The 20,584-nt window shown below is 36.0% G+C and overlaps 1 protein-coding gene across 2 annotated transcripts in view; it reads left to right on the top strand.

The window, feature by feature from the left end:
• Nucleotides 1-20,584, top strand: part of stnB (stoned B) — a 29,388-nt gene that overhangs the window by 2,216 nt on the left and 6,588 nt on the right. Inside the window, exons 2-10 of one of the 2 annotated variants that reach the window (XM_072545381.1) lie at nt 234-388; nt 488-750; nt 5,432-5,636; nt 5,854-6,093; nt 6,182-6,407; nt 8,289-8,403; nt 11,024-11,190; nt 13,095-13,246; nt 13,917-14,127. In XM_072545381.1, coding sequence (XP_072401482.1) covers nt 234-388; nt 488-750; nt 5,432-5,636; nt 5,854-6,093; nt 6,182-6,407; nt 8,289-8,403; nt 11,024-11,190; nt 13,095-13,246; nt 13,917-14,127 — 1,734 coding nt within the window. Of the gene's footprint in view, nt 1-233; nt 389-484; nt 751-5,431; nt 5,637-5,853; nt 6,094-6,181; nt 6,408-8,288; nt 8,404-11,023; nt 11,191-13,094; nt 13,247-13,916; nt 14,128-20,584 lie in introns of both variants that reach the window. The other variant, XM_072545380.1, reaches the window with a different exon arrangement.

The following is a 20,584-nucleotide window of genomic DNA, read 5'->3' as shown; positions in this document are numbered from 1 at the left end:
AGATCTACATAGTATTTTCTGTGTCTTAATAACCAAAAATTGTTTACTCTTCTTCTCAAAAATCTTTTAACCTTCTTAAAATGCATTATAACGCATTTACTGTATATTACTGTTTCTTAACACATTATTTATTTCTGTGTCAAAAGCAAAAGAAAGATGAAAAATGTATAGACATTTTTTTGCTACTTTATTTGACTATTCTTTAAAAAAAAAGATAACTATTTTTATTTTAGACCTAAAGGTGCCAATGACATATCTGGGGACGTTCTTCCAATTATTGCACCCCCTCCACCAACAGTCGCTGCGACATTCGGAGATACTTCTCCCAGATTTAATCCATTCGACCAAAATGAAGTGCCAGCAGCGATTCAGAATGAAGTTCCTTTTCGTAAGTAACTATTTATACATATAGTTTTTTCTTTATATATTTATATTTTCTTTATATATCTATATTTTCTTTAATATTCTTGTTTGATATCGTTAGCAGCCCCCACGACTGAATTTAAACGTACAGACTCCCAAGAGACGCCTCCCACTCCATTATTCGACGAAGACATGTCGGTACCCTTGGAGCCGTTTCCCAGAATTCAGTATCCAGAAGAGGGATGGGAAATGCATCTGCGCCAACCTAATAAGAAAAAGATTACCGGTCAGAGGTTCTGGAAGAAGATTTTCGTTAAACTGCAGCATCAAAGCGACTGCGTGCTATTGCAGTTATATAACCTGAAGGATGATAAAGATCCTTTTCAGGTGAGTGAACAGTTTATAATACACACGTTCTTGCAAAATTCTAATGTAAACGAATCTCGTATTTCTTGAAATTTTCCCTTCAATTCGTTGACGGACCTGGCAGGACGTTTTCTCTAAGCTTTTTTCCCATTCCAGAAGTGGTATGTCATGGTCTTCAATCCATTTTAAACCCTTTTTTGAGGTATGACAGCCTGCGCCGTCCTGTTGGAAGACAAAATCTTTCGCTGATGTTAAACGGTGTTCCATAATCAGTAAAAGAGATTCTTCTAAAATATTCAAATACTTGTCCGTGTTTATAATCCCATCGATAAAATGTAACTTTCTCACACCTTTTGACGACATGCTGCCCCAAATCATGACAGCTGCAGGAAATTTGACTTTTCTCTCTAGATAGTCACGATTGAAAGCTTCATTTTTCCTGCGAATGACGCGACTCCTACTGTCTCCAGCACCCACTTCAAATCTGGACTCATCAATCCATTGTATTGAATCCCATTGCAAATGAGTCCAATTTTTATGCTCTTTTGATCATCTTAGTCTACTTTTCTTTTATTGTAATGTTAAAAATGGCTTTTCCCTAGCCTAAAATAAAATGAAATTTATTAAAAACAATTCGTACTAATTTGTGGGCCTCTCGGTGACATGTTGATCTAGAAACGTGTCTTCCAATAACGTCACTCTATAAAACGCCTAACTCCATATAATTTTCTCGTCGATTTTTCACTACAATTTAATCTGCTTCGGTTATTTTACTTTTTCGTACATTTCTAGATTTTGTGACGAGCGAACCTGTAGTTTTGTATCTTCTGACTATATTTATTACACTATAGCGTGACAATTGCAACATATTCGCGATTTCCGAATTGGATTTTCCAGAATTAAAAAGTCTAATAAGGATTAAACAAAGTTTCTCATCGATAACTTTACCGACCCATTGTAAAATCCATAAACGGCAAAAAGCTTTACAATACTACAAAATACATTTGACATTAACTAGCAATATTATTGTTTTGATGTCATTTTTCCATAGCTACCTCTAGATTTAACGTAATTATAAAAAAATCAACGTATGTTGACATAAGTGAATGCATAGCCAGGGTTTAGTCAATTTTTTGTTTATTGTTGAAAATAAATAAAAAACCACAAGGGTAATATTTTTAATAAATATTAATATAAATGCCATATTAATTAATATGGGAACTTAAAAAACATGAAGAGTATAATTTGTTTATGGTAATCGACTTCATCATCATCATATAACGGGGGTCCTACGGCGATTGCCGCTTCCCGCATTTCAGCCTCCATCTTTTTCTATCTCTCCAATCTCCCTCTTCTAAGCCTCTAGATTACAATGTTTTTGTAATTTCTCTTCTCCAGGAATTTGGTGGTCTTCCCCTTTTACTTCTTTCTGGCGGAACATACATTAAGGCTTTCTTTGGCCACCGCTCCTCCTCCATTCTCATCACGTGACCATACCATTGTAATTGCCTTCCTTGTATTCTATCTGAAAGAGTATCTCTAATTCCTGTACGGTTTCGTATTTCCTCATTCCTGATTCTTTCCATTCTCGATACTCGACATGACCTTCTAAGATAATCCATTTCCACAACGTCTACTTTACCTCGTTCATTCTTTGTCATCGTCCAACATTCGGCACCATATGTGGTAATTGGTTCTACAATTGCTCTGTATACGCGAAGTTTGGTATGCATCTTTATTTTATTAGACCACAGTAATGAATTCAGTATTCGGATGCATTTTTTCCCTTGGGTTATTCGGTTTTGTACATCTATCTTAACTCTGCCATCTGCTGATATGATGCTTCCTAGATATTTATACTGGTTGCAGCCTTTTATGACTGCGTTTTCAAGCCTCAGATCTGTGGTATTTCCTCCAATTTTTAAATATTCTGTTTTGCTTATGTTTACAGTAAGCCCCCATTTGGCATATTCCTCAAATAATTTTTGATTCATACAATTTATATCTTCCTCATCGGTTGCAACCACCACTTGATCATCTGCAAACAACAATGTATACAGAGTTTCTTGTCCCACTTCGATGCCCATAAATCTATTTATTTCTCCAATTCCTCAATGCTTCTTGGACGTATATTTTAAAGAGTGTCGGTGACAAACAGTATCCTTGCTTTAGGCCTTTAGTGACTTTAAATTCATTTGAGGTTCTGGTTCCAATTTTTACACAACTAACTGCATTTTCGTACAATTTATATATCGCTCGGATATACGTCGAATCCAATCCGGACCTTTTGAGGACCTCAAATATTTTCTTAAACGGGGCACTATCATATGCTTTCTCAAGATCTATAAATACCAAATGGGTCTCTCTACTTCTTTCGACACGCTTTTCAATTATTTGTCGTAGGATAAATATATTATCAAGGCAGGATCTCCCGGTACGAAAGCCGCTTTGTTCTTCAATATCTTGTATCTGTCTTTCAACCCTCTTCTTTAATATTCTGCCGTACAACCGGCCCACAGAGCTCGTCACACTAATACCTCTATAATTGGAACAGTCTCTTTTATTCCCTCTCTTATATGGAGCTTATATAAGATTTATTCCAATCTTTAAGAATTTCCTGGTCTCCACACATACATTTATTGAAAAGGTCTACTATTAATTCTAAAAGTGCAGTCGGCCCATATTTAACCAGCTCTATGGGAATGTCTCCAGGCCCTGCGGTTTTTCCGTTTTTAACCTCTTTTAAGGTTTCCGTCAATTCAGATAATGTTATTATAGGGATTTCCTGTCTTTCGTCTTTGTTGTCTATTAATTCCCTTATCTTAAAAGTAATCGACTTAAACTGCAAATTCCATAGGTGGGTCGAAAAAAACCATTATTTTGACGACGTTTCGGCAAGGTCGCACTTGTCATTGTCAAGTCCGGTAGTAACGCCTCTTGCTGGTGCTTGAACTAAACTGACTCTCATGGTTGATGCAGTTAGAGATAGTGCAAGCACTCCTGACCACGGCGCAGTAGACGAAATTTGGTTTAGTCCCCACTTCCATGCGAAACGCATTGTACTATGCACTGTATAATTCCACTTACAATAGAACGTTTCTGCCTTTACGTGAATTTGACTCCGCCTTCGCTCAGCTCCATGGTCAGGAGTGTTTGTTTTACCTATACTTATATAGCTGATCAAGCGCGCCTCTTTCGTACGATCCTTGGCAAGACTTCTTGTGATTGGCCCTGTCCGTGGAGAGGACCAATTAAGAGAAGCTAGGAGGAGTCCTACTAGTCGGTCTTGTGGCATGTTGTTGGAAGTCTTTGAGCATCATCTCTTTGGTTTAGACTGTTGGGATGTTTTTTTTATTTCAATGGATTCTTCGATTTCGCGTTATCTTTTCATTTCAATGTTAGGTAGCATCGTAGTTTGGTTCAGGTTTATTGTATATCCTGTCTTCTTCTTCTTCAGTGCCTTATCCGGTCCGGATGTTGGCGATCATCAAGGCTATCATGGTTTTGTTGACTGCTCTGCGAAACAGCTCCGCTGAGGTCATCCCAAACCATTGTCGGAGATTTTTCAACCACGAGATACGACGGCGTCCCGGTCCTGTTCTGCCAAATACTTTACCCTGCATAACAAGTTGAAGAATTCGATATTTTTCTTCGTTCCGCATCACGTGGCCGAGGTACTCAAGCTTGCGTTGTTTAATTAAATTAAGCACTTCTTTTTCTTTTGTCATGCGCTGTAGGACCTCAACGTTGGTGACATGGTCCACATAAGATATTTTTAGTATCCTTCTGTATATCCACATCTCGAAGGCTTCGATTCGTTTTTCAGTGGCTTGCGTCAGTGTCCAGGCTTCAACTCCATACAGTAACACTGGAAGAACGTAGCACCTCACTATTCGCATCTTGGTTCCCAAACTGAGATCACTGCAGCACAGCAAGGATCTCAACTTAATAAATGTAGACCGTGCCATTTCAATTCTGGATATATATACTGTATATCTGTATATCCTGTGTTTGAGACATATTGTACAAGGGACGACGTTTTTTCTCTCCTTTCGATTGGTCTGTCAGATGTACGATTTATCCCAATCCTCACATGGAATCTCGTATAACCTAAAAATTCTAGTGATGACAGATCAGGAGATCTAGCTGGCTACTCTAAAAATCCTCGTCTGCCAATCCATCGATTAGGAAAAACACTATTTAGGTATTCACGTACATGTTGTGCGTAATGAGGTGGTGCTCCATCTTGCTGGAACCATAGCAAATTGTCCGGTAGCTAAAGATTTTGGTGATTTGGGTATAAAGCTGCAAGTGCAGGAATTATTTGCTGTTGACGTATATGGTTTACCATCCTTGCTCAGGAGAGGAACCTTTTTGAGCATCTTTTGTAAAAGTTTTTATTTAATTAATGGCGTTTAAGTAGCCTACTACTTCGTTAGTTTTTGTAGCTTGAAGTCTCTTCATTGTACGTGTCGCTTTATTCCAAAACAACTATTATCTACTTCCTTTCTCTCTTGGACAAGTTTTGCTGAGCTATGAACCTTGTCTTGTGATATTTAAGTTGTAACTAACTAAATTAATACTGAAACGGGAATTACAAGCGTGGTTTGATTTATTTAAACTTTTATGTGCGTTTCTACAATTACTTTACGTAAAATACAGGTTCAGCATTACAAAACATTAAATAAAATATGTTTTATAGGAGCTTCCTCTGCAACCTTGTTACTCAGTTTCGGATATTGGGGCACAACAGTACGATCAGTTCGGTAAAATATTCACAGTAAAACTACAGTATATTTTTTATAAAGAACGACCCGGAGTTCGACCGGGACAGGTCAAAAAAGCTGAGAGAATTACAAACAAACTGAGTCAGTTTGCTGCTTACGCTATCCAAGGAGACTATCAAGGTAATATTAGCTGGAGAGGGAAAATTTTAAAAAGTTTTAATATTTTCTGTTCTTATATATACTGTCTACCTTCTCATTCCTCCCTCAATCTGTTCCTTTTTGCTTTTCCCTCACATTTATTTACGTTTCTTTCAGTCTGATTTTACTTTCTTGCTCTCATCTTTTCTCTTTTTCTGTTTATGTCCAAGAATAATTCTAAATATGTAATGTATTGTAGGCGTTAAAGAGTTCGGAAGTGATCTAAAGAAACTGGGCTTGCCTGTAGAACACGCGCCACAAGTATCACAATTGATGAAATTGGGTTCTCTAAATTACGAGGATTTGAAACAGTTTTCAGTATGTATAGAAGAAGCGCTATTCAAACTTCAAGCACATAGAGATAGAGCGTTACATTACAAAATGGAGGAGGTTCAAATAACTGCAGTTGATGAATTGTACGTCGAACAAGAGGCAGACGGTAAGCTTTTTAATTATTAGCGAATAAATGTAAAAAATTCAGTCTTTAAATTGATGAGATTTTCTTCTTTATTAAATATTTCTTTCAGGCCATATCGTTAAGCAGATCGCTAGAGTGAGACTGTTCTTTTTGGGTTTCCTGACAGGAATGCCTGACGTAGAATTGGGAGTAAACGACATGAGGAGACAGGGTAAAGAAGTAGTGGGTAGACATGATATCATTCCAGTGGTCACAGAGGAATGGATTAGATTAGAAGATGTAGAATTTCATTCCTGCATCCAACAGGAAGATTATAACCAAACTCATATAATTAAGTAAGTATTAGAGAAAATATATCATTATCATCAATTGGCGCTGCAGCCCGTTGTGAGCCCTGGCCTGCCTCAAAACATTATTCAATCCTTCCCCGTCGAGTGTCTGTCTTACTCATCCCCTTACTCCAATCTTCCTTAAATCGTCCTGCACATCGTCCAGATACTTGAGTTTAGGTCGTCTCCTTCTTCCAGCCGACGTATTTATCATGGTTGTTTTAGAAGGATCACTTTCATCAATCCGCATAACGTGGTCCACTCATCTTAGGCAGTTTATTTTGATGTTTTTTACAATATCTGCATCACCAAAAAGTCTATAGAGTTCCAAATTATATTACCTAAAGATTCGTAGAGAAAATATTATAGTAAAATAATTAGATCAAGAACCCCTTCAAGATTTCAACAATTGAGACATTGTACTCTCAAAATACATTGAAACTAAAATAGGAGACTACCAGTAGGGATTTAAAGAGGGAGGTCAACAATAGACGCAATACACATAACCCCACAGTCAATTGAGAAGTATTACGAACATGATATCGACTTACAAATACTTTTTATAGATTTCAAGCAACCATTTAACAGCCAAATAAGACCTGCCATAGAAGACTTGAAAAACCCAGATATCCCAATGAAACTCATAAAGCTAAACGAAAATAACAGATGGCGACATCTCCCAAAATATAGAAATAGCTGGAGTACGATGGAATGACTCTCTATCAACGTCACTACTTAATCTTGCTATAGAAGGAACAATAAGAGGTACAAATTATAACATCGACGTCGCAACTTGTATACTGACGACATATCATTGATTACCAGAAACCTAAGCAATTTAAAGGAAGAATTTGTGAATTTGTACAAGGAAGCATCCAAGAGGGGTTTGGCAATAAATCAAAATAAAAAAAAATACCTAATATGCTCAAGAAAAAATACAGTTAATGTGATAAGGTTAAATATTGCGGAATATGAATTTGAAAAGGTAGAACACTTTAAATATCTTAGGGTCCCAGTTGACGGAACTAATGATAGAAGCTTAGTAATCAATTAAAGAATTTTGACAGGAAACAGAACTTACTGGAAATACAACAACTTCATCAAAGATGAGAAGCTTACTCTGAAACTAGAATACTAAACTGAAAATTTACAGAGCAGCAATTAGATCAATTACATATGGTGATGTAGTAATGTGTCTGACACAGAAAGATAAAGAAAGATTAAGGATCCTAGAGAAAAAAATCATTCGGAGAACTGCGGATGAACTGCGAAATAAGAGAACTTTTAAAAGAAGAAGACATCTTCAGATTTATCAAGGTACAGAGACTCAAATAGATCAAACATCTAGAAAGCAGAAATTCAGAAGCAGTTATTAAGAAAATCACTAAATGGTGACCAGTATCAGGCAGACCACACGGAAGACGGAAAACGAGATGAAAGAACCAGATAATTGTGGACCTTAAGAAAATGGGAATAAAACCATAAGCAAAAGTAGGAAAGAATGGAGAATTATTGTAGATGACGCCAAGCCACACGACCAATTGTGAAACCAAAATATTAATGCTGAATGAGTCCTCGCGACAAATGAATCGGAAGAGCCCAAAGAGATGAATTAAACCAATTACCTCATTAAGACCTTAACAATGGGGACATTGTACTCTCCATCAAGATGGAATATTAGAATGGTAGATTTAACTATGAAAGACCAAAATAGACCAAAAAACTTCAGGATTCTTGTTAAAAAGAGCTACAAATTTAGATATTTGGAATTTAGAAAGAAAAAGTGATAAAACACCAGGGATATATTGTCTTTGAATTAAACAGAGATGAATGACTTTCTTTTTTTGTTTTAATTTATTTCTGAGTAATTGTAAATATTTTTTACAGGTTTAAGCCTCCTGATGCTTGTTATATAGAATTAATGAGGTTTAGAGTGAGGCCTCCAAAGAATCGGGAGCTTCCTTTGCAACTTAAAGCTCAAATTTGTGTTACAGGGTACAAGGTAAGTGTTTTAAATATAATGTTCTTTTACATTTTAGTTTAGATACATACTGTAAGCACCAAATAGGAAGATCTAAGCTCGCGCTTGTGACGTTTTACGACTACAGGGGAACTTGGATATTACGGCCTCGGTAGTTACGTCATTAGAAGAACAGGTACTATGGAAAAACTGATAGTCGAGGGTAGAGTTAAAGGAAAGAGACCTAGGGGATGATCTCTAAGCCTTTGGGTAGATCCAACAAAAATATTGATTCACCTAGGGTTACATGAAGCCGAACAACTAGCCCGGGACAGGGAAGGATGGAGGGAAATCGTGAAAAAACTGTAAAGGCCTGATGGTGTCACCACATCCCAAAAGGGATTAGGACTGAGGAGGAGGAGTTACGTCATCTCGGTTGTAACGTCAATTTTTAATAGCTGGCCAAAAACTATTTGATAACATTATTAAAACCAGGTTTCATTGGCTAAAAAAAAAGTAAGCCTCGTCTATAGCGTCATAAAATTTTACGTCGTCGTTTTTTATTTTATGAATAATAAAGTGCAATATGTTTCCAGCCTTGTGGCATTGTTCCTTCCAAGAATGTGAGAAAGCCCGATTATCCCTTCTGTATACAGTTATGTGACCTTGACAGTTCTATGATTTCTCATTTATTAGTGCCATCCTAACAGTCAAATTTTCTATTTCAGAACAGTCAGTTTAAGAAACTTTTTGCTACCGTGAAATTCAGTTCAGCTCGTTTTGTTTTTAGATTTTAATTTAGTAATTAACCTTTTTTTTTTATAATATGGCAAGTTGTGGTACTGAAAGGAAGGCTTTGCCTATTAAAGATAAAGTGCGTGTTATAAGAGCATTTGAAAGTGGTCGAAAAATTGCTGATATATCTGGACAATTTGGACTTGTTAATTCGACTGTCGGCTCAATCTTAAGAAACAAGGATAAAATCCTAAAAGCCTTTACTGAGGAGGGAGAAAATATTAAAAAGATTAGGAAGTGCATTCGTGGTGATGTAGATTCAGCTCTAGTCAAATGGTTCAAGCAAGTCGCAGTTCTGATATTCCTGTGTCCGGGTCACTTTTAAAGCAGAAAGCTACAGAGTTCGGAAAACTGTTTGGTGAAGATTGCACATGCTCTAACGGCTAGCTAGATCGGTTTAAAGCACGGCACTCAATGTTCTTCGCGAAAATTGTTGGAGAAGCAAAATATGTGGACGAGAACGTGACAGGTGATTAGTTACAAAACAAATGGCCACAACTAAGACAACCATATAAGGATAAAGATATTTTCATTGGCGATGAAAGTGGTGTCTTTTACAAATTAACGCCAGACAAAACTTTAAATTTCAAAAATCAATGTGTCAGAGGAAAGCTTTCAAAACAAGGAATTTTGTTTTGTTTATGCAACCATGACAGGTACATAGAAAACAAAGCTTTTGGATATTGGGAAAAGTTTACATCCTATATGTTTCAAAAACATAAAAACACTACCTGTAAACTACACAGCCAACAAAAAAGCGTGGATGACTTCTGCTATTTTTGAAGAAGAATTAAGAACGTGAGAGAAAGAACTCTCTTCACAAGAAAGTAAAATTCTTCTCTTATTTGGCAACTGTGAAGCCCATCTCATGCTTATATTTTACCAATATCAACCTAGTTTTCTTACCAGCCAACTGCACGAGTGTCTTGCAGCCTATGGACCAAAGAGTCATAAGAAGTTTAAAGTGCCATTATCGGAAACAGCTTTTTTGTATGGATAATGGAGAACCCGTAAACCTTATCATCCTGATGCAGTTCAGTTCTTAGACAATGTGTGGAGTGCGGTTACGTCAGTGACAATTTGTAAGTGCTTTTGTCAAGCTAAATTGACTGTGGTTTCTCCCAATTTTCAGGATGTTGACGAAATGCCTTTGTCAGAGTGGATACAAAAATTTAATGTAAAGGAGAGAGAGTTTGGAACTGATCTTGACTCCTATATTTCAGTAGATGATCAGGTACAAACATTTCAAGTTTTAAGTGATAAAGAAATTATGGAACAAGTGCAAAATGTGGAAATGAATGTTGATGAAGATAATGAAGAAGAAAAAGAAGACGGCTTTGATTTTCCTACAATCCAAGAAGTAATGAGAGCTGTTGAGACTATATCCAGGTTTTACCAGGATATGGTCTCAGTGCTCTTGTGGCGGTCTTGTGCAGAAGAAAATAACTGACTTTTTTCAGCATTAGAGAATTTTTTCATAAAAAATGTAAGTTTCATATACATGATATGTTTTGTTTTAATTTTTTATCCTAAATGCAGCTGTAATAATAAATAATGCTGTAATAAAATTTTGCTTCGTTAAAATTTCACTTTTTTCTACCTCTTTTATAACGTCACTCGAGATAGCGTCATTTTTTTACTGGACCCTATAACCAAGTTCCACTGTATAGTCGAAGAAGTGAACAGTGACGTGATTATGCTCTTTATATAATTATAAAGTACTTAACGGTTACCGCTGCGCTATTGACGGAGTGGAAAATTATGTACATAAGGCGCTCGTACCTTCATAACTGGCGCTTACAGTTTTAGTATCAATGTTTAAAAGGAAGTTTTAGCTTTGAGCGATTTATTATTTTATTAATTGTAGGTTGAACTCAGAGCCGATGTGCTGGTTCCAGGATTTGCGTCCAGAAAACTGGGTCAGATTCCGTGCGAGGATGTAATGATACGCTTTCCAATTCCAGAATGTTGGATATATCTATTTAGGGTAGAAAAACACTTCAGATACGGATCTGTCAAATCTGCACACAGAAGGTATGATTTTTTATAAATTTTATAATACATTTATCATTTACTAAAGTAGAAGTCACAGTTATAATGCACTGTTGGTCTTACAGCGCGCATCGATGCTGCTCTTGTCGGCATAGTGGTAGATGTGTTGCAGTTTGGCGATAAACTAAGAAATCAGGACCGTACGCGCTTCGTTTCAAAAATCTCTACTGATTAATTTAAATGAGTTAAATAAGAGAAGAAACAAAAAAAAGATCATAACTGAAATGTACGATACGTACAGTACTAAAAAAACAAATGAGCATTAAATCTGAGATATTTCTTGTTCATTAATAATAATCGCAATAAATATCTAAATCTTCCTCGTCTACTGAATCATCTCCTATATTAATTATCACCTGTTTAATATCTTCCTGAAAATTGTCCACCGCAAACATTTTTTTTTCTACTTTATTGACGATGTTCACATAACTGTGTCACTGTTCTTTAGATACCCGTTGGTAAGCTTCTTTCAACCGTTCTACTGTTTTTTCTTTAAAATCGACGTTGTTTGAAGCCACATACATTTTCACTTGACTCCACACCATCTTAATCGGGTTCAGCTCGCAATGGTAAGGCGACAGTCTCAAAATCTTAACGCCATATTTGTCCGCAATTGTTTCAATTCTGTACTTGTCATATCCGTCTCTAAATGCGGCCGCAGTATCCAATAATTCACTTTTTACGTAACCTTCCTCAAAGAAAATATTCTTTTTGATTAGCCAATCCTTGATTTATCTTTTGTTCCACAATTTTTTCGGGAAATGAAATTTGGGGGAGTGGTATGACGCCTTATCCAAAACGACAACGTTTTCTGTCTTTCGGCAAGTTTGGAATTAACGTTATCTCAAACTATTCTTCATATAGATCCCCATCCATATCGTCGTGTTAATCAGCGAATCCCTTCTTAGCCAAAAAGTTAATTCGGCCCATGCCACAAAAACCAGTTTCGCTTCCAGCACGAAGAACTAACCGAGGACCTCTTTGGGTTGGAGCTTTCAGTCCAGTAGAGAGCCCTTTTATGGAGGCATCCCGCGGTTTCTTAATCGTTGTGTCCCTCCATTCGTTTTTGACTGAAGCACCGACGTTAATCCAAGACTCATCGGTATAAACAAGGTTTACATTATCCTCTTCCTCAATGTTTTTATTTGTCTGAGTGTGTGTGCAAGTAAAACGTGTCTATCATACGTTTTACTTGCACATTAAGAGTCATACCCTGTTTGAAATTCACGACAGATACTGGCAACGGCTACATGATGTAGGTACTTTCATCCGCTTGAGAAAATGAAATAGAACTGAGCTTTCATAGTTTTTGCCAACAAGTTTTCGGTATAACGGCCAGTACCCAAATCCACAGAGACATGTTCGCGTTTTTCTGCTGCTCGTCTAACTTTTTCATTTTATCTTAATCGCGGTCGGCCAACCTTGTTTTTTCCTTGTTCTCTGGCTTTGTTTTTGTTTGTTAGTACCCACGACTCACTTCCTTAAACCCAAAAATCTTCCAACTTTTACTATTTTCTGGTTTATTTCTTCATCTATCTTCGTATTTTTCTCAATAATTAGACCTAGGTAGTTATAGCTGCTGACCTGTTCTAATTATTTGTCTTCCATGGTAATTATATATATATATATATATATATATATATATATATATATATATATATATATTTGAAGTTGCTATTACCATTGCCTTACTTTTGTCGGTTTTTATTTCTCTCCTTTCTTGGAACTTAGATTTTATTCATTTTTAAACGTACCTGCTGGAACTTGCTTTTTACTCACTTTTAAACGGTTCTTTAAAACTTTTTTTTTAAACTTTCTAGTGATTTCTGTTGACTTTTATTCTTAAATATATTTCATAAATAAAAACCAACTTTGTTTTCTTCCAGGACTGGTAAAATTAAGGGCATTGAGCGAATCTTGGGAACGATGGAAACGCTGCAAGAGAACTTGATTGAGGTGACGTCAGGCCAAGCTAAGTACGAGCATCAGCATAGGGCCATAGTTTGGAGATGTCCCAGATTACCAAAAGAAGGGCAAGGTAAGATGTCCTTTCTTCAGCCTTAAGTAATCCAACTTTGGATATAGGCCTCCCCCAAATCAATCCAGTGTTTTCTATTTTGCGCCACTTGCTTCCAGTTGTGTCTTCCGATCTTCTTAATGTCATCAGCCGATCTCATTTGTGATCTTCCTCTGATTCTCTTACAAGATGTTCTAAGTAAGATGTCCTATATAACAAAAATTTAAAAAATATTATATTTTATAATATATTCTGTCTTTCAGCATTAAATCGCCATTGTTCTCTCCTTTTTCAAGTCTCTTACTTATATTTTTAACTTGCTACATTTAATACAGCTTTTCTTGGTCAACTTCTTTCTATAATTTTAGTTTCCTTTGACCGTTATTCTCCATCTATGATGGAAAAATATGTTTTGGCATCTTATAACATGTCAATCAGCAGGAAATACTTTCAACATAACCGTATACATAAAGTGAAGTGGATATCCCAGACCAACAAATCCAAAATCAAATAGATCATATACTGATTGATTTTAAGACATGAGTCAAATACACTACATTGCAGAGGTGCTTCAGATGTTGACTACCACCATGACTAAATATTTTAACGTGTATATAGATGTCCCAATAGACCCAAATTGAACCTAACCATATGACTGTCTCCCGCGGTTACTAAATTATTATCTTTTAAGGTGCATATACCACCCATAATATGGTCTGCAAGATAGCATTAACAAGTTATGACCAGATGCCAGAAAAATTGGCCGAATACTGCTACGTTGAGTTCACGATGCCAGCCACACAAGTCAGCCACATGACATGCAGAAGTGTTAGTCTCCAAAATTCCGATAGTGATGAACCACCAGAGAAGTACGTGAGGTATTTGGCACGACACGAATACAGGTATGAATAAATATTTAAAATATATCATATTAATAATACTAGAGACTGCAATATATGTAAAAAGCATTGTTTTGCATATCTGGCATATGCATAAACTAAGGATTTTCTATTTGGAAAAAGTTGCGAAAGTTCATTAAGATGATCCTGTACCAGATCTTGAACTACTGCCATCCAACGTAAATGATTTTAAAAATGCACCAATAACTTCTATTGATGTTGAAAGAGGTTTTTTGATTTATAAACATTTAAACACAAATAGAAATCATAATTTTTTATCTGCAAATTTCGCCTATCTACTATAAGTATGTGTGGTTACTGTAAAATATTGTTATTTTGCATATATTAAAATGAATAAATTTTAAAATTGTATTACAATCTTACTGCAGTTTTAATCTATATAAAAAGAACGACGTTTGAAATACTAGCAGGAAGGCATCTTATATACTAAAAGGCTAAACCCTTTTCTTGTGCGCAATACTCCTCCTAAACGGTGATAGATATGAGAATAATTTTTTCGAATATTTAAACAGATTGTTGAGTAGATTTCCCCTAAGGTTTAAAATTTAAAAAATTCGAACCGGTTTAAAAATGGCGGCCATAAAATGAATTTTTCCTATAGTAAAGTATAGGAATTTTACAGGTTTCATTCTTCAAAATTTAAAGTCCTAATTTTTAATGTATTTTTAAAATATGCCCGCGTCTACTTTTTTCTTATACTTACTGATTAAATTCAGAATTATAAAACCGGAAGTATTTACTTCCGGTAAGATATCCCAGCCTAACCTAACCTAACCTAAACTAAACTAACCAAATTGCAAACAAAAAAACCAACTTCGAATTTCAAGTACAAAATATTTATTAATTCATTTAAGTTCAAAAATTAAAGTCAATCAAAGTTAGTTCAATACAATCACAATCAATCACATAAGAATAAGAAAATCACTAAATATCACGGAATATTTCGTCAATTACGACGTTTTTAGTCCAGGTGGATCCATCTTCGTCGAATTTTTGCTTGGAATTGCGAGACATTGCAACGTACAGTTGTCCATGAGAGAAGACCGGATTCGGAAGATAGATCCCAACTTTCTTGAGACTTTGTCCTTGAGCACGGTTGATGGTCATTGCAAAGGCCAACTGAACAGGAAACTGGAGCCGCGTCATTGAAAAACTGAATGTTCCTTCAGCTGGGGAAAGTTTGATGCGAGGTAACAGAATCACTTGTCCAGCTGATTGTCCTGTAAAAACTTCACATTCCAAACAATTGGGGTGAAGTGATTTGATTTTGAGTCGAGTGCCATTTATGAGACCTTTTGCTGTGCTCATATTTCTCATAAGTAAAATTAGCGCGGAGCATCATACTGTTTTAGGTATTTTTTAAATTTAAATAATATTTAAATATAAATTTAGTTAGTTAGTTAGTTAGAGTTCTCAAACCGACTTCTTTTTCTTAAACGTGGCATTTTATAATCTAAAATATGAAAAAAAAATAGTTACTTCCGGTTTTACTTCCGTTTTTTATTTAAGAGGAGCGGAGTCTAACAATCATATTGTTTCCGTTTCCTAATGTAAATCTTCCTGAAAATCCTAAAAAACTACTGTATCGATTTTTAATTTAAAAAAATTGGCGTCGATACAGTTTATTTTTAGGATTTTTGGAACATTTACACCAGGCGACGGAAACGATGGATCGTTAGACTCCGCCCCTCTTAAATATCAGCAAAACTTACATCAAAACTCGATGTCGAGTTGGTCCGCTAGTTTTATATATTATTCTAAGAATTTAAATCATTTAAAAACCAAATACAGTTTTCAGTTGCCTGTATTCCGGTCTCTAGTAATAGCTTGAATATTTATTTACAAATAAAGAACTGAAAAAATACAGGAAATCGAAGTAAAAATACTGTAACAATCACTTGATAAATTTTAATTTGTAGTTTGCTTGTAATAGTGCAGTGAAATTGGGTAGGTAGATGACAAAAAATGATCTCGTTGGTATTTTTTAGGACTTTTTTTATATCATTTTAAAAGTCATCATCGAAATTGCAGCTGTATAAAAATTTATTCAGATAAAAATCTTTCAAAAACCAATTTTCCCAAATATTTGATTATTTATTTGGTTATTAACCAAATTTGTGATTGTATATTCTAAAAAAATCGTTTATAATCGTTGTATTTTCCACACTGTTACCTGTAAGATTTTCTAGCTTCGTGCTTGCTTTATCTATATTTGGCTTTTTTCAGCTGTCTGAAAGTATAATCTTGCATTGTGTATTTCCCCTACCCCATCCCTCTCGTTATGATGTTAATCTGTCACGTTTACAGTTTAACGTGTACGTACAGTGGAGGGTGTTGGTCCAATAGGATCTCGCTAATTGCTGTGTTTGTACCTCTCAGAGACTCTGAGATTCCAAGGGAAGCAAGCATTTGTACCTTTCTTATTTTGAGTATGACACTTTTTGCTGTATGTGTGGTACATTATGCACTTAAAAGTGCATAAGTGCTTTCTAACAAGTAATTATTAACTGTTTTTTTTTTTAATAATCATGTGATAATTTTACCTATAAATGTTTTATCTTTTTAATTACATTGGTTTTCAATTTAACTTTAAAATAGACACGTGCTTTGTGTGTCTGTGCCATTACTTGTGTTTAAATCTTTAAATAATTGCCAGGCGGCTTTTTTCCAAGTTTCATTTAGCAATTAAAGCTATTTTTCTAATTCAACTATACTTTTTTTATAGCCCTTTTTCTATCCGAATTGTCGAATAAAGGCCTCTCCCATTTCTCACCATTCATCCCTGTTGTGTGCTAGGCGTTTCCACATTGGTCCTGCGACTCTTTTGATATCGTCGCTTCAGCGCATTTGAGGTCTTCCTCTTGGTCTCTTCACATCGTACGGTCGCCAGTTTCCGACTTCTTTGTTCCATCTACCATCTTCGAGACGTTCGTTGTGTCCAGCCCATTTCCATTTTAATTTAGCTGCTTGTTTCGCGGCGTCCTTTATTTTTGTTTTGTTTCGGATTGCTTCGTTCGTTTGCCGATCTATTAGTGAGATACCAAGCATCTGTCGTTTCATGGCTCGCTGAGTTTTTCGAATCTTGTCCATGTTCTTTTTTGTGAATGTCCAGGTTTGAGCTCCGTAAGTAAGAACGGGAAGGATACAAGAATCGAACACTTTGGTTCGAAGATTTTGGGGTATCTTCTTGTCTTTAAGTATGTATGAGAGTTTTCCAAATGCGGCCCATCCCATTCTTACTCGTCTGCTTATTTCGGTAGTTTGGTTTTCTTAGTTTTCCTTGATATTCTGACCCAGATATATGTATTCTTCTACATGTTCCACTTTTGTTCCTTGGATGGTTATCGTCGGTTGAGCATCTTTATTCGACATTAGCTTAGTTTTACTCAGATTCATTTTCAGTCCTTTTTTTATGGATTCCGTATGAAGCTCATCGATCATCGTCTTCAGTTCTTTCCAGCTGTCGGCTATTAGTACTACGTCATCTGCATATCTTAAATGATTTAAACAACTATACTTGTTTAAATCTAATTATGGCAAGCTCTGCTGAACAACTCCAATTACTGCTAAACAAAACAAACAGTTTCTGTGAAAAATATGGACTAAAAATGAATATAAAAAAGACCAAATACATGATAATAACAAAGAAAACAAATATACCAACAAACATACATTTGGGAAATGTACCGATAGAAAGGGTTGATAAATAGAAATACCTAGGAACCTGGATTTCAGACAATAATGATCAAACAACCGAAATAAGAGCAAGGATAGAAATAGCAAGAAATGCGTTTGTAAAAATAAAAACAATTCTCTGCAACAAAGACCTTAGATTAGAACTGATAGTAAGAGCACTGAGATGCTACGTGTTTTCGATACTACAATATGGACTTGAAAGCTGGACATTAAAGCAAGAACACATAAATAAGTTACAGTCCTTTGAAATGTGGTGTTACAGTAGGATGCTTAGAATAGCATGGACACAGAAGAAAACTAACACGGAAGTATTGCGAGAAATGGGCAAAGAATGCGAAATAATAAACACAATAAAAATAAGAAAGTTACAATATCTGGGACACGTAATGAGGGGACAGCGATATGAACTGCTAAGGCTGATAAAACAGGGAAAGATCAGAGGAGGAAGGAGTATAGGAAGAAGGAGAGTGTCATGGTTGAAGAATTTAAGGCACTGGTTTAAATGCAGTTCTATAGAACTCTTCAGAGCAGCAGTAGATAGAGTAACGATAGTGATGATGATATCCAACCTCCGATCGGGAGACGGCACTTAAAGAAGAAATTTAAATCTGTTATATATGGATTAAGTAAGTGATTGTAATCCTACCAATACGATTGATTTTTTGACCAATTCTTTGTAACACTGGTAGCAGTTCAACGATATTATATTACAGCTCATGTAAGTCACCTTTTACATTTCACCCAACATAAGAGGTTACTTTTTGGCCTTCTCTTTTAATTTAAAGAGCTTTACTAATTCTTCTAAAAGAGTATTACTCTTGCAAATTTGGACTGATGCTGTTTTGTAAGCACAAAACGAAACGTTTTCTAATGTATGGAATATTTAACATCTTGCTTGTTTCTTTTCTCCTCTTATCTGACTGAGATCTTTGAGTTACAGTGTGAAAGGGATTCCACCCCTGTCCATTGTTTTATCACTGCTTATTGAGTTTGACAGTCGTTGCTCCGACAGACAGGATGTCTTCTTCTTCTTCTTCTTTTGGCATCATAGCCCTGGATGGGTTTTTGCCTGTCTGGCTATGTCCTTCCATTCAGATCTCTCTTGTGCCCTTCTTCTCCAATGTCTTATGTTCATTGTTTTCAGGTCGTCTTCCACGTCATCCAACCATCTCGTTCTGGGCCTTTCTTTTTTTTTCCTTCCTATGGGCTTCCATTGTAACATTTTCTTTGTTGTTTTTGCATCGTTTTGTCTCTGCACATGTCCCAGTCATGACAGTCTTTGACTTTTCACAAATCTTACAATGTCATAACCTTCATTTAACTCATTAACCTCGTCGTTTCTCCTGATTCTCCATGTGGCATCTTCCTCTTGTACCGGGCCATATACTTTCCTCAGTATTTTTCTCTCGAATGTCCTGAGTTGGGCTTCATCTTTTTTCGTCATTACCCAAGTTTCACATCCATAGGTTACTACGGGTCTAATCAGTGTTCTGTAGATAGTCATTTCGGTTCTTTTGTCTAATAATTTCGATGTCATCAATCTTTTATTAGCATAGTATGTACGATTCCCGCTGGAAATACGTGCATTAATTTCGCTACTTACAGGAGTTCTTCTGATTGATTTCTGTGCCGAGATATGTAAAGGCATCCACTCGTTCGATAGTATAGTTGTCTATTGTGATATTATTTTCATTGTCAGTTATTCTTTTGACTGTCATATACTTCGTTTTTGCTTCGTTTATTTTGAGACCTCTTTTTCTTGCTTCAGGATCAATTTGTTTGAACACTTCCATTAGTCGTAGCTTATTCCTACTAATGATGGCTACATCGTCTGCATATGCAGTAATTTGTACTGATTTGGTGTTTATATGGCCGGTTAAATTGGTTTTTCTGATGACTGCCTCAACAACTAGGTTGAATAGCATGGTTGATAGGGCATCTCCCTGTCTTACTCCCATGTTGATGTTAAACAGGGGAGTCAGTTCTCCATCTACTCTGACTGCGGCTTTTGAACCTTGCCACGTCATTTTTATGAGGCTGATGTATTTCTTAGGTATACCTAGATTACAAAGGTCTTCCAGCATTCTGTCTCTTTTCACACTATCAAAAGCTTGTTTAAAGTCTATATATAGAAGGATAGACAGGATGTCTATCCTTCTTTTTTCCTCTGTGGTGTCAACATGTAAATTGTTAATTATAAAGAAGTTTGTTCTCGTAAAACTTTCTACACTACGATCTTGCATATTTTTCGTGTCCGGAATACACATCACATCAATATTTTGTTTTATTTTTTTAGACCAGAACAGTGCACCTTTGTTGTAGCGATCGTTGCAAGCACAAAGATCTTGGTAATTGCACGTAGAGTTCATATTTATATAGACCAATAGATGATCTTGGTTCTGTATCTCTCCACACAATCACAAGGATTATTAACAGCATAGTCCCACTTGACTCTGTTAATCCTTCAGCTTGACATCCCTCCCTTCAATATGGCACATACTGAGAAATGATAAATATAGTCTTCTGCAGGTCATCATGCAGGGTAGAGTCGATAGCAAAAAGGGAATAGGTAGAAAGAGGCAGTCATGGCTGCGAAATATTCGAGACTGGATAAACATGACTGTAGACGAATTATTCCACGTTGCAAAAGATAGAGAAGCTTTTAAAAATGTGGCCGCCAACCTCCGTTAATGGGGACGGCATAAGAAGAAGAATATGTTGAGAGTTATTCAATTGGTATGAA

The sequence above is a fragment of the Diabrotica undecimpunctata genome, chromosome 9 (assembly GCF_040954645.1).
Source record: "Diabrotica undecimpunctata isolate CICGRU chromosome 9, icDiaUnde3, whole genome shotgun sequence".
In the NCBI taxonomy this organism is placed as follows: domain Eukaryota; kingdom Metazoa; phylum Arthropoda; class Insecta; order Coleoptera; family Chrysomelidae; genus Diabrotica; species Diabrotica undecimpunctata.
This window is presented reverse-complemented; position numbering and strand designations above follow the sequence as displayed.